Source organism: Balaenoptera musculus, chromosome 1 (assembly GCF_009873245.2).
Source record: "Balaenoptera musculus isolate JJ_BM4_2016_0621 chromosome 1, mBalMus1.pri.v3, whole genome shotgun sequence".
NCBI classification, from domain to species: domain Eukaryota; kingdom Metazoa; phylum Chordata; class Mammalia; order Artiodactyla; family Balaenopteridae; genus Balaenoptera; species Balaenoptera musculus.
In genome coordinates this window covers 112,780,010-112,793,645 of record NC_045785.1, presented here as the reverse complement: position 1 = coordinate 112,793,645, position 13,636 = coordinate 112,780,010, and the positions used below count along the sequence as shown (strand labels likewise).

Below are 13,636 nucleotides of genomic sequence, written 5' to 3'. Positions count from 1 at the left end.
TATGCAGATCTTGGTGCCACAAGGCAGAGGCCCTGTGACAGGCGGGCTCAGGGTCATGTCTTCTGTGCATCTAAGTGCTGAGCCCTCACCCCACTCCATCTTACGTGCTCTAGGAACTAAAGCCTTGCCTGAGGGGGATCCCAGCAGCACCCCAGAACTTCCTGAAGCCCCAGCCTCGGGGGAAATGAAAAGAGATCTTTGAAGTGAGTCGTGCTTCCTCCTTAATCCCTGCTTGTGGGGGATTAAGGTGTTTCAAAGACCAGTCTCCAATTCCTGGGAAGGTGCAGATCTTCCCTTCTGGGGCATCACAATACGATAGGAAAAAATGGGGGCTCAGGAAACCTGAGTTCCAGTCCTGGCTCTGCCATGGACATCTAAGTGACTGCGGGCAGGTCACTTGCTCTCTCTGAGCCTCGGTTTTCACATATGTAAAATGTGGGGTTTGGACTGGCTCCCCCAATCCAGAGCTGAAGTCCTTTGATGTCTTTCTCCAAAAACTCTGAGTGACTCTGATGGAGGGGATGACAGGAGGCAATCAGAATTTGTGGGAAAGGGTTCCAGGTGGTGGTGCAGGGTCCAATGGTCAGAGTACAGCGACAGACAGACCCATTTTGAATGTCAGCCTTGAGGGACATAGCCTCTTAGACCCTCAAGTTTTCCTATCTGTGCTGTTGGGGTAGTAAGGCTTCCAAGGGCATGATGCACACAGTGCATGTAAAGCACTGGGCACAGTGCCTGGCACGTAGTAGGCGCTCAGTGAATGGAAGCTGGCTTGGTCTAGTTCCTGCTCCCAAACGCCTGGCCTTTTTTGCAGCCTTCCCATTCTTGGATTTTTGAACCCACTAGATCCTCCCCATCCCAGCTGGCCAGCTCCTGCCCCACGTAGCCCTGGGGTTGGAGGGAGTCTGCAGCCTGGACTTCTTTATGGGACAAGCCCACACTCCTCAGCCTTCAAGGCCCTCAAGACTGCCTAGTAGGGCCCCAGTTATGAGTACCTCCTCCTCCTATGTCCCCAGGCTAGAGTGTGATTTTTTTCCCCCATGTTCCTATAGCTTCCTGGCATTTACCCATGTTACATCTGGTTATAGTGCCATATGTGTGTGTGTCACTGATTCCTCGTCACATATCAGCACATGCGAAATTATGAGCTTATCTGAGGCTAGAGACTGTCTTCTTTGTATCCCCAGTACCCAGGTTAGGGCCTGGCACTCAGCAGGCGCTCAGTAAATGTCGATTGAATCCATGAATGACTAGATCGATGAGCCTACCTTTTCAAGTCTTGTCTCCACGTGGGGAGCCTCAGACTAGTGCACTGGCTGCCCCTGATCCTCTCCCCACCTGCCCTCCCACCCCCACCCCTCCCAGCTCTGCCAGTGGGAAACCTACACACTCTCCGCGGTCCAGTCAAAATTCCGTTTCCCATGTTTTATGAGTACAGAGGGGGAGAAGACACAGCCCCTGCTGCTCAGAGACTCACAATGCAGCTGGCAAGAGCCACAGGGCACGCAGGAGGGGCACTCACCCAGGACCCAGCCTGCCCACACAGTGCCCTGGTTGGGCTGGAGTCACTGCTTGGCAATGAGGAAAAATGCACCCCCTCCCTGGGCCAGGGAGCTTGGCTGGGCAAGGGAAGCCTGGATAGATTTTGGTCCCTATCAGCAACCCCTCACCGCCCTCCTGAAGTTCCCACCTGTACAACCCTGACCTCACTGGGCTTAGGTGGGGCTGTGACCTTTTTGACTGCTTCAGCCACTGTCCCGTCTTTTGCCTTCTGTCCCCTCACTCTCCTGATGGATGTAGGGTGCTGTAGTTATGTGCGGCTCCAACACCAGCAAACTCTCAGCCTTTTGGCCATAATGTTTTAAATGAAAAAAATAAAATTACAAAGGATTATAAAGGAAACCAATTATATTGAAACACAGTTATCAGAACATTTACATTTTTTGGTATAGTAATATATATGCTTCTTTATTAACACCTTAAAAACAAGATCTAACAACTACGGTTATTTCAAAGTAGTGTTGAGAGTAAATGATATTTTGAGATATTTTCAAAAACTATAACGCAGTCTGAACACATCTGTGTCTGTTACAAAGTCACAGGCGCTCTTTAAACTACTGTGGCTATTTTTTGTTTTTAAAGCTTCTTTGTTTTACCTTCACATTTTTTAAAAAAAATTTTATTTATTTATTTAGTTTTGGCTGCGTTGGGTCTTCGTTGCTGCGTGCGGGCTTTCTCTAGTTGCGGTGAGCGGGGGCTACTCTTTGTTGTGGTGCGTAGGCTTCTCATTGCGGTGGCTTCTCTTGTTGCAGAGCAGGGGCTCTAGGTGCGTGGGCTTCAGTAGTTGTGGCACGTGGGCTCAGTAGTTGTGGCTCAGGGGCTCTACAGCGCAGGCTCAGTAGTTGTGGCACACGGGCTTAGTTGCTCCACGGCATGTGGGATCTTCCCCGACCAGGGCTTGAACCCGTGTCCCCTGCATTGGCAGGTGGATTCTTAACCACTGAGCCACCAGGGAAGCCCACTACTGTGGCTTATTGCCCAAGTACGTAGGAGAATGTTAAATTTCAGTTACAGGCGAGTGAAAATAAAGATATAATTTTTTCCTATCTAGGTTCACACCCCCCTGAAATCCATAGACTCCAGTCAAGAACTTCTGGTTACAGAATGGAATGGGAAGAAAAGGAGAAAACCATCACTGATTGAGCCTTATACTCCCTCTGCCATTTAATTTTTACACCAACCCTGTGAGAAGTGTATTATAACCTAAATTTTCTGATGAGATACTTGAGGCTCAGAGAGGTTGAATGAGTTGCCCAAAGTCATCCATGCCCTGCTCGGAAGCCCTTATTGCTCCCTTCACACAGAGCTGCCTCCTTAGGGGAGATGAGCCACAGAACAAGGTGTTCAGTTGACCCTTTGGCCCTAGAGTCCTGTCCCCTCCCTAGGCCCTGTGACCTGTGGGGTTTATTTAACCGATGTACAGAAGAGTGATGGCCTCTGGAAATCACACACACTCAGTTATTTTCATCTCCAGTTTATTTTTTTAGACTAAGAGCAGAGTATGAAAGTCACAGCCAAAGCACTTGAAAAAGGCCCAGGAGAATGGGTGGGGACCACAGAGGATGGGCAGGGCAAGGTCCTGGGAGCTGGGTCCCCGCTCAGGGCTGGAGGGGAGGGGGCGTTGTTGTCTCACGGTCTCCAAAAGTGTCTGTGCGTTGCATAGGTCCTGTCTTCACAGAAGACAAAAGAGGGGCCAGGTGGTCCCCCAGTGGGGGGCCTAGCCTGGTGGGGAAGGGGTCTGAAGCTGGAAGGGGTTGTCAAGGAAGGTCAGGGGGTTAAGGAGGGGGAGGGACTCTGTCCATCTGTACATTATATATAGAGATATAGAGTCTGTACATGCCTGCCTGGCACCCCAATGCCCACCCCTTGTCACCCTTGTCCACTGCCGGCCCCCCCAGGGGTGTCTACTTGTAAACTTGGATTCAATCCAAACCACAATCCTGGGAGTGGGAGTAGGGGGAGGAGGACGTGCTTATTGCTGTAAACAGGGGAAGGGGGCAGCAGGCGGTGCCATCCCCTCGCCCATCCAGTCCCCTCCCCATGTTCTGCCCCTGGAAAAGAGTGATTGGGGGTGTCTCCCACACTTCGATTTGCTCTCTCTGGGGCACATTTGTCTCTCTCAAGGGGGGAGGGCACCAGGGGTCAGAGAAAGGTACCAGGGGGCAGGGAGTCCTGAGCACTGCCCCTTATGGCCCCCCGGGTTTGGTACCAAACATTACCAGAGCCACAAGGCCACTTGGAACCCTTGGCTGTCCCTGCGCCTGGTCCACTACAGTGCCCTACTTGGTGGGGAGGGGGCAGAAGGGGTGGGCACAGATGTATGGTGCAGACCCCAGTTCCAGCCATCGGAGGAGGGGTCTAGGCCCCAAGGCTAGGCTTCCCTTGGAGAGGCCAAAGCCTCCCTGCTCTGTCCCAGCCCCACTCCACCTCTCCCCGCCAAGGGAGTGGGCAGAGCTAGGAGGCCAAGAGTGTCATAAGGAAGAAGGCGATGCCCACTGCCAGGGGCAGGTGTTCCCGCTTGGGGCTGGTCCCGCTGATGCTCTTCTCAAGCTTGGGCACCTGGGGGTTCTCTCCCTCAAAGTCTTCTGTGGATAGATGAACAGACAGACTGGTGAGAGCTGTGCTGCGTGCTGGGGCGGGGCACGCGGCAGCGGCAGCAGCAATGGAGCGGGGGACGTGGATCACCCACGGGGGTGGTAAAGATCGGTGCCCCCGGGAAAGACATGCAAGATGAGCAGCCACCGGGGAGGGGGCTGCGGTTCCAGCAGTGGCCACCAGAGGGCGCTGCGCAGACTCACCCAGCACGTTGATCTTCACATTGGGGCCCATGGTGAACTGGGGGAGAGTGGGGACCGGCTTCTCCCCGGAGTGCGATGCTGCGGGGGGGGGGGGGGGCGGGGGGGGGGGGAGAGGAGGGGATAGTCAGGGCCAGGATTCCCTCCCCCTGTTACAGCTGAGGAGCGAGTCCCCCTCGCCTGTGCCCTCCGCCCCCACCCCCAGGAAGCCAGGGGAGCCCCAAAGCAGGGGAGCCGAGGATGGGGTCGCGGCTGGGAGCCTATTATACTCACTGGAGGCGCAGCAGACGAACACCTTCATCCTCAGACACTTCCAGTGCAGATTGTGGGTGGGCGTGGCTGGGGAGGAGACTGGGCCTGAGTCGCTTTCTCCAGATTTACACCCCGTGCCCTCCTCGCTCAGAAACTCTCTTTCTCACCCCCTCCAAACTGCCCCTCTTGGGCAGTGTCCTTCAGTACCTCCTCCACCCTTTGCGCATTGGTCGTGGTGGCTCCGCCGTCAGCCCTAGAAGCCCCTTGGGTCCCATCCCTCAAGAAACAATGACCCCTGAGGTCCCGGCCCCGGAATGTCCCTCACAGAAACAGTGACTCTGCGACCCAAAGTTTGGAGTGCCACTAAACCTCTTTCTTAGCCTCACGACTCTGAGCTGGAACCCTGAGGTCCCCAGCCCCAACGCCTCATCCCGAGGTATCACTCCAAGAGACGGAGACCTAGTGCCTTGCAGCGTTGGCCCGCCCCCGGCCCCTCGGGACTCCACTCCCTGGCACTCTTAGGTCCCGCCCTGGTCCGCCGCCTGGCCGTCACTTACAGATGTAGTAGTACTCGTGGCCCGCGTGGAACTCGTAGCCCAGAGAGAAGGCGCTGTAGCGCTGGAACTTCTCCGAGAACTTGATGGGGCTGTGGGGAGCGTGCGGTCGGTTGCACTCCCAGCGCTTGAAGCCTTGGGTGGCGTTGCAGGTGCGGTAGCCTGCCCGGCTCACCATATACAGCACGTACTGCTCCGCCCCGCCTCCGGGCCCTGGCCCCGCCCCCGGGCCCACCCCTGAGCTGTTGTAGTGCGGGCAGTAAATATCCAGATAATCGTTCACATTCACCTGCACCGTGTAGCCCTCTCGCCGCAGGCTGTGGGGAGAGGAAGCGGGTCAGAGAGAACAAACCCAAAGCCAACCCACTTTCCACCTCACCGCTCCGCAGACCTTCCCCAGGGTCCTCGGAGCCTCCCGGCTTTTCTTCTGAGCTTCCTCTCTTCTCAGTCCCTGTCTCTGTCCCCAGGGCCCTAGTGCTGGCAGTCCCGCCACTATCCTTCCAGGCCCACTCCTTGTTCTGCCCTTCTCATAGTGGCCACCAGAGGGTAGCAAAGGCGCAGGGAAGCCCGGCCGGCCTCCGAAGAAAAAGAGGCGGGGGAGAAGGGTGGAGGGAAGAAGGGAACTTATGCTTTGGTTACCACAGAAACGGCGCAGGCCCCTGCGACTCCCAGACCCAGGCCCGGATTTCCTCTGTCCATCCCCCATAATTCACTAGTGGGGAGGAAGGATAGAAGGAATGGAAGTGTGAAAGTGGGAGGGATCCCTTCGAGGGATGCGCACTCTCCATCGCCTCTCCCAGCATGCTTTCCTGCTGCTGCCAGTCCGCCCCCAAAGGCGAGTCGGACAGGACCTGCCCTCACAGACTCATGTATGGAGGCTTCATGCATATACATGCACAAGTTCTATGGCACACACACAAATATGTCCACCGCCCACTCATAGGCGGCATACACATAGAAAAACTAGGTGATATGTGAGCTGGACTGGCATGCCAGTATTGGTTGACCCCAGCAATCTCAAGCTCTCTTCCTGCTCTTCCCATACACACACACACTGGCACACGCTCCCTCTACAGTATGACTGGCCTCTGTACCTTGAGTCCCACTGACCTCCACCCTGAGGCCACGGACAATTAGGTCCCCAATAACGTGACACAATAGATCAGGGAGCTAAGGGACTCAACACCAAGGCTCCATGTGGTGCCACGCTAACTAGCCAAAACTTCTGTCTCTATACACCTCCCTCCTCAACCTGGACGCCAACGCCCCAGGTGATGATGATGCTGGGAAAAGTAGTGGGCATAGTGCCCAGACAAGATGGCTGTGCCTCTTACTTCCCTGATCCTTCTATGAGCAGAGAAGCAGATGCTGGGTCCCTTGTAATCCCCACCTGCCTTGCTAGTTATCATCAAAGTGTTGGTCTTACTGCTCTCCATGGTGGTACTGAGTGGTGTGGGGATGGGAGAAGCATCTGAATGGAGAAAGAAACTCAGAGAAGTAGGCAGGAGTTTCCCCTAATTTCCTTAGCATAAGAATGCACACATCTTGGCAGTGAGAGGGGAGTGTGGTGGACACAGGAAGGCATGGGGTACTTGGCAAAATATCAAACCACTGGGGTCCCTGGTCCCTGGAACTCCCTGAGGGGAGAGACTCACTCCCCATGTCGCCAGGCACCTCCCAGTTCCACAAACAGTAACTAGGTCCATTAGGGAAACGAGCTTGGAGGCCTTTGGATGGCATGGGGCCTTGAGGGTCCCTCCTCACCTCACCCTACTTCCTTGGCCTTGCCTGTGCCACCCCCTCCCCAGACACTCCCTTCCAAGCCTAGCAGTAAGGCAGATAGGTAAGAGCTGGTGCTTGAGCACCCCAGTAAGAATGGGCACAGCCTCCCTGAATCATCAGGAATACCACCAGCCCCACTCGGTTCCCATGGGAGTGATGGGTCACTCTGGCCCCTCCCTGGCCCTGGCACTCAGGTGGGCAGGAGCCTCTGCCTGGGGCACTGGGAGCAGGAAAACGGGTTAGACCAGGCCTAGCTCCCAGCCACCACCCCAGGTTTGCCTCTCTATCCCCAAGCCCAAAGTCTACTGTTTTCTCCACAGGCTTTGAGGAGGGGGCCACCAGTGCCAGGCCTGGAGCAGCTGCACAGGCACACTGGGGCCTCTGTCCTTGAGCTTCGCCCAGGTTTCCAGCCCTACTCTGAAGTAGCGCCTCCCTAGGGCACTGACCAGTTCCTCCACAACACACCCTGCTCTAGCAGAGAGGAAGCCAAACAGGTACCTCAGTTTCCTCAACACAGAGGGGAGTAGCCTTATACAAAGGTTGCTGGGCAACCACAACTGAAGAGAAGCCACCTCTTTCCCATCCCTGGGCTGAGTGGAACAGCCCCTGAAATGCACCTCCCCCGCAAGCTGGGCATGTGGGAGAAAGAACTGCTTGTGGAATGACTGTGCCCAGTTGGTAGCTGGTAGACAGGGGGCAAAGGGCTGGGTGCCAGGAATCCCCAGCCACACCTCCTGGGAGACCTGAGGTGTCTGCTTGGCTTGGGCGCTTTAATTGAATCTGTCATCCTCCCAGCCTTGGCACTGAAGAGGGAGGTGCCGCTAGGCCCCGGCTTAGCGCCACAGCTCACCCCCCCTCCAGGGCCGCACCTCTCTAACCTAGAGCCACACCCCACGCCCCGCCCCACGGGAGAGGAGGACAGGCTGGGATCTGGGGACTGGGTCGTGCCTGCCCCTTCAAACAGTTCTCTATTCTTCCTCACTTCATCCCCTCCTAGCCTCCCACTTCTCTTGCAGAAAGGCGTGTCAACACACCCCACCTGGAGGGGGTGCCCCCTCACCCTGTTATTTCATTTCTCCCGGCTCTCGCCGCCCCCGGTGCGCATTCCGACCCCTCACTTTCACTCCTTCAGTGCCCTACCCGTTCGAGCCTGGTGGGGTGGGCGGTGGGGGAGCGGGGAAGGAGCAAACCTCTCCCCCTGGGGCAATTAGGGGCAGGTAAACAGGGTGTCTAACAGACCAGGGAGTAGGGGAAGGATCCCCAGAGAGCTGAACTTGTTAAATCCCTGCCCCCACCCCTAGACGCCAGGATGCAGAGCTAAGGAAGTGGAGGAGGGATAAAGACACCGGCCCCCGGTTCTCCTTCTCTCTAGCGCGCGCCCCCGAGGCTGCGCGCCGCTCACCCCAGCAGACTAGGCCTGACCACGTGTGTGCGGCGTGGGGTCCGCGCACCCGGGCTTGGGTGGGTGACTGGCGAGAACGCTCGCGGGGCGGCGCGTTCACGCTGACACCCCCTCACCCCTCCGGCGCCCCGGGCCTCGGCGCCCCACCGCACTGGGTCTTGCCAGCCCGGGACTGGGCCCCGGGCTTCTCCGGACGGCGTCGGATGGGAGAAAATCAGCGCGCCCCATATCCCCGCCCCTCCTCCCTGCGACAGCGGCGGAGGCGGCGGCGGCGGCGGCGGCGAAGGTTTATTGATCTGCAGCGGCGGAGAAGCGCGAGAGACCCGCCGAAAGCGAGACACATAGAAATGGAGAGAGGGGGAGACGCACACCGAGAGGGGGGATGTACAGAAACCGGATTCACTGAGAGGGGAAAGGGAGTGAGACACAGCGAAAGAGAGGGATCCAGAAACCGAGAGAGAGAGGGAAGAGAATGAGACGGGAGAGAGGCTTGGAGAAAGGGAGAGACGTAGAGGCCGCTCCAGAGAGGCCCACAGACAGCAAAGACGGAGACGGAGGGACGCAAAGCAGAATATCAGGGACGGGGAAGGGGTTCAGGGCAGAGACTCGGTGACAGAGAGAAAAGAGAGAGAGAGAAGGACCAACAGGGACGTAGTATATAGCCTCAATAAATATTTGTTCAATAAATGTATGAATGAAAGAGAGATAAGCAACAAACATTTCAGAGATAAAGAGACAGGTAGGGAGACAGCTAGAGAAAGATGTTCCGTACGCTTGTTGAGACAGGGGCGAAGACCAGCACCTTTGCACACTTCTACAAAGAAATGAAACACGGGCCTGGGCGCATATATTTGGCCATCGGCCAGTCCTGCCCCCCCCAATTCGATTCCGGGCTCAGGGGACCCCTCGACCTCACACTCTCGCGCTTTCCTCCAGTATAGTTCGCCCAATCCCTAGTTTCTGGGCCAGGTTGGGAACAGGTCTCGCCTATTCCAGAGGACCAAACGGAGGGGCCGAGTGGGAGATAGGAAGAGAGATCACGGTCGCTGTGCAGGGCACTGCCCCCAGGTCTGTCAAAGAGGCCAGCGCACAATTTCCACCAGTACCCTCCCACGTGACCCCCAGGAGGCGGGGTCGCAAGACCCTCTCCACGTGATCCCAAGGGGCAGAGACCCTCGGCAATGACGGGGGGTGGGAGCCAGGAGCCCAGCTCACGTGACCGGGGGGAGGGGGCGCGGGAGCTTGTGGCTCGGCCCGGCCCCGCCCCCAGCTCCCTGGCCCTCTCCGCTCCCGGCTCCGGAGCACGTCGCTCTCACGATTTATGGGGCCGCGGCTGCCGCAGTGAGGGAGCCGGGGAGCCCGGGCGCAGCGGCAACAAAGGCGGAGGAAGCGAGGCGGGGGCGGCGGCGGCCTCCCGGCCCGGTGCGCGCCCCCTCCCATCTCTGCCGGTCCAGACCTGTGGGGCAGCGGGGAAGACAGAAAGGAGGCTCTGGGAACCTGGGCTCCTCCACCCCCTCCCAGGGCTTTCACCTGCGCCCAGGTGTATGAGGGGAGGGGAACCTGATCGACAACATTCCCCTTCCCCCCGCCCCGCCATTCCCGCATCCCCCTGGCTCCGGCTTCTCCTAAGAATATGGGGGTGCCCTGACGGTGGTGAGGAATCCGGGGCCCCTCACCTGCGCGCTCTCTGCTCCCCGCCCCCCGCCAGACTCTAGCGGGGTGGGGGGCGGACGTGTGAGTCTGGGGGAGGGGGACGAGCTAGACTGAGCAGGGGAGTCAGCCCCCAGCGCCCCCCGGATTTCTCCGAGTCTCGGTCCGGGGGGGGAGGGGCCGTATCCCCAACCCCGAGGTTTCCATGGGAAGCGAGAGGGGGGCGTCGTTGGCTCATCCCCACCCCCAGTCTGACACTCCGGGCGCGAGGAGGGAGAGAGGGGGAGGCGCAGAGCCCCAAACAACAAAGAGCGGAGCGGCGAGCGGCACTCCTTCCCCAGGGAGGTTGGGGGTCGCGGCCGCCCGGCCTTCTCAGTCCCCTCCCGTGGGGCCTCGCCATTTGCTCCCTAGTCGCCCCCTGGGGTGGGGAGCCAGAAACAGTGCCACCGCCGCCGCCTGGGTAGGTGTGACAGTGACCCCCGTGTCCCCAGGGATTCCCCCCCCACACACACACACAGAGACACACACGGAGGCGGCCGGGGTGATACACACGGCGGCTCGGCGGGGAGGAGAACACAAGGGCAGCAAGGACTGAGCAGAATGAGGACCTGGCCCCGCAGCCGGCACCCAGCCGCCGCTTCACATACCCCGGGAAACCACACGGCCGCCCTGACACCCGCCCAGACCGCGGCCAGCCACCCTAGCCCAGAAGCGGCCGGCCACGCGGACAGCGACCGCAGCCCCATCCCCGACCCGTCGCCCGCTCCCACCCCCAGACGATCGCCGACGCAGACACACAAATCACACACTCAGACACACACGCACACTGACAGCCGCGCACGCCCGCTCACTCTTGGAGCCACACGCCGTCCCCAGCCCGGGCGTGTGTGTGTGTGTGTGACACGCCATCTCCTTGCCTCCCTCCCTTTCGCCGGTACCCCACGTTCCCATCCTATCCAAGCAGCACCTCCAGAGCCCCCCAACTTGGCAGCCCAGCCCCAGCTCACCCCAACCGGGCTTATCCATACAACCAGGGTAACCCATTCGCCTTCGTTCTGAGGAGGTGCTTGGTCGGACTCCTTGCCTCAGCTCTGGACTCCACTTTTAAAAGCAGCGGTCATAGACAGAACCCCTTGAAACTCTCACGGCTGAAAACAGGTCACCCCTGGGTCCCCCAAGTGCGGCGGCCTATCCCCAGCACACTGGTACTCCCAAACCCCAGCCCGGCCGAAGGAGAGGAAGATGGGGGGACTGTCGGGTGGGGGTAAGCTATTCCAGAGGCGGGTGTGGAGAGAAGCCAAGGTAGGGTGGGGTGTCCCCGAGCAGCCTCCTCAGCACGGCCCAAGCCCTGGTTACTATACCTTAACAGCCTCTTTCAGACACCCCCCGAGTGTCATAGATGCCCACAGAGTGTTTCCCCCTCTCCCTCGCCTCCTAGCCCCCAGCTATGGTCTCCCAGGACTCCCACCCCAGGTTCCACCAGGACTTCCCAGGCCTCCCCCTCTCACTGACGCGGGACGCATGGGCTCCCTGGGCCCCCGACTCACTGCTGGTTGGAGCTGTTCCAGTACACCGCATGCCGATTTCCCAGCGCCCCCCCGGGCCCTTGGGCCAGCAGCGGCAGCAGCGGCACGGGCACAAGCAGCAGCAGCAGCAGCAGTGGAGCCGCCGCCATTCCCGGAGCCGCCGCCGCCGCCGCCCCCCGACTGAGCCCCGCGCTCCCGGCTTCTTGCTTCCCAGCTCCCTGCTGCCGCCGCCGTCGGCCCCAGAGCCTTAGGCCACGCCCCCAGCCCTTCCCTCCGCCCTCCCGGGCGCGTCCCTGAAGCCCCGCCCCTGGCGCGCTCCCGCCAGGCCCCGCCCCGCTCGGGCCCGGAGCCCGCGCGGCGCGTGGGAGGTGAGGACCGTGCTGCCCCCTCGGGAACAACCGGAGCGCTACTCGCCTCTCACTCGTAGGTTTAATTTGCTACCGCCGGTCCTGGGCCTTCTGCTCCCCAGTCTGGAGTTCCCAGGAGAAGAATTAGGGAGGCCAAGACAGGGATCTTGATCTCCTGTGAACATTCATTTCTGGGATGGGGCGAAGGAGACTTGAAAAGAAGCTGGGGGTCCAGGACCCCTTAATAAGTAGAACTAGGCCCCCCTCCTTTCTGAACAGTCTGGTCCTCTGCTCCCTTCATGCCCCTCTTCCCATGTGCATGAGGAGTCAGGTGGGTTCTAGAGGGTGGCCGAGAAGCCCTCAGCTGCCACCTAGGACCTGACAGCTGTTGACCTGAAGCCCCCAGCTGAGCAGGCGGCTTATTTTTCTTGGAGGTAGTGTAGAGTAGCTCAGCCCTCAAGAATGTCAATACTGGGTGCTGGAAGGGCCTTCGGCAGTCCAGGACCCAAGGCAGAGGAGGGACCAAGGAGAGTCAGCTAGAGCAAAACAGGCTTCCCTGGGACACCTACAAAGGATTCTTTACTCACACTCAACCAGAGCCCCCTCCCAGCGCAGCCAGTGGTGTCCCCAGGCATTCTCACTGCTACTCTTACAGATGCTAACAAGAGGGCAGTAGGCAGAGCACCTTGTATTCCAGCTCTCACCATAGTCATTGTCCTCACAGTGGCACCCAGGCACGGACATTACACTCACACATTCAGGAGAAAAGGCACAGACACCCAGAGGCAGAGAACATAGAAACACAGGCATTTGATACAGACGTACAGACACACACACAGATAACCTTTTGGAGACACACACAGGTAAAGGTACTATCAGACAACTAGAGATCTGTAGAAACACAGGGATTAGGTACACAGAGACTTAGGAGCACACACCCAGACACACACACAGTGACTCACACACAAGACCATGCACACACTCTGACACACACACAGCTCTGCACTCTCCTCTTCTCTCTTTTCCTGTGAAGTAGAAGTTGAGGGAAAGGGTCTAGAATCCGGACCTAGGGGGTATCCACCCCTCATCCCCTTTTTTGGAGAGGCTCAGATTAAGCGTGATCAGGAGGACCAGGTCTCTCAGAGCAGACTCTTAGAAACCAATCCAACCACCTGTGCGCAGGGTGACAGGCATGATGCTCTTTTCTTCTTACTGCAGGAGAGAGGACATACAGGCACTCTTTATCTGCTTATTGTTGGTGGGAAAGGAGTCCTGACCACAATTCGGCCTCAGATGCTGGGTTTGGGGGAGGGGCAGTGCCAACCAGAAAAAGCCCCGTGCCTAGCTGCTGCCAGGCAAGGGCAGGCTCTGTCCTCCCTGGGCTCCTCTTCACCCCGGGAGATCTCTCTCTTCTCAGAAGCCAGAAAATAAATTAGGCCCCTTGAGGTGGGAATGGGGGACATTGCAAACAGCTTTCCCTCCCCCCAGACTCCATCCCCAAGGAGATTTGTTTCACCCAAATGATGCTGACCTGCCTACTCCAGGTGCCACAAATCCCAGCCTCCTCCCTGCCTACCCACATCCCTGCTCTGCAAAGGGAGGCTTCTCTCTGTTGGGCCCACAGTTGGCAGAGAGGCTGCCCACATTCATAGGGAGTGGGAGCTTGCTGGTTTGGCCTAGGACTTTAAATTCCGTTTTAGAAGTCCTATTTATAGAATCTGGGTCCCACTTAAGGATTTGGGCCCTTTTCTGTAGGGCTCAGATACTC

The 13,636-nt window shown here is 58.4% G+C and overlaps 1 protein-coding gene across 6 annotated transcripts; it reads right to left on the bottom strand.

Annotated features, from left to right (window-relative positions):
* Positions 1 to 2,406: 2,406 nt before the first annotated feature.
* On the bottom strand, positions 2,407 to 11,755 carry EFNA3 (ephrin A3). 6 transcript variants are annotated; one of them, XM_036831911.1, is made up of 6 exons: positions 11,543 to 11,755; positions 9,561 to 9,801; positions 5,165 to 5,478; positions 4,629 to 4,694; positions 4,359 to 4,436; positions 2,407 to 2,653 (listed from the first exon to the last, which is right to left on the bottom strand). In XM_036831911.1, exons 1-6 carry the CDS (start codon positions 11,668 to 11,670, stop codon positions 2,644 to 2,646), a joined length of 837 nt encoding a protein of 278 aa, XP_036687806.1. In that variant the 5' UTR covers positions 11,671 to 11,755; the 3' UTR covers positions 2,407 to 2,643. The 6 variants fall into 6 exon arrangements, with proteins under 6 accessions (XP_036687806.1, XP_036687835.1, XP_036687796.1 ...); XM_036831901.1 differs by lacking the exon at positions 2,407 to 2,653 and adding an exon at positions 3,027 to 4,145; XM_036831940.1 differs by lacking the exon at positions 9,561 to 9,801 and having other exon boundaries at positions 2,411 to 2,653.
* Positions 11,756 to 13,636: the final 1,881 nt, after the last annotated feature.

Bases quoted from the DNA above. Each gene is read 5' to 3' on its own strand.
- EFNA3 (XM_036831911.1), bottom strand. From the start codon at position 11,670: ATGGCGGCGGCTCCACTGCTGCTGCTGCTGCTGCTTGTGCCCGTGCCG. The intron at 5,479-9,560 runs GTGAGCTGGGCT...CTCTCCCCACAG, and splicing joins CGCCCCCTCCCCCCGGTCAC to CCTGCGGCGAGAGGGCTACA. The intron at 4,695-5,164 runs GTAAGTGACGGC...TCTCCTCCCCAG, and splicing joins CCACGAGTACTACTACATCT to CCACGCCCACCCACAATCTG.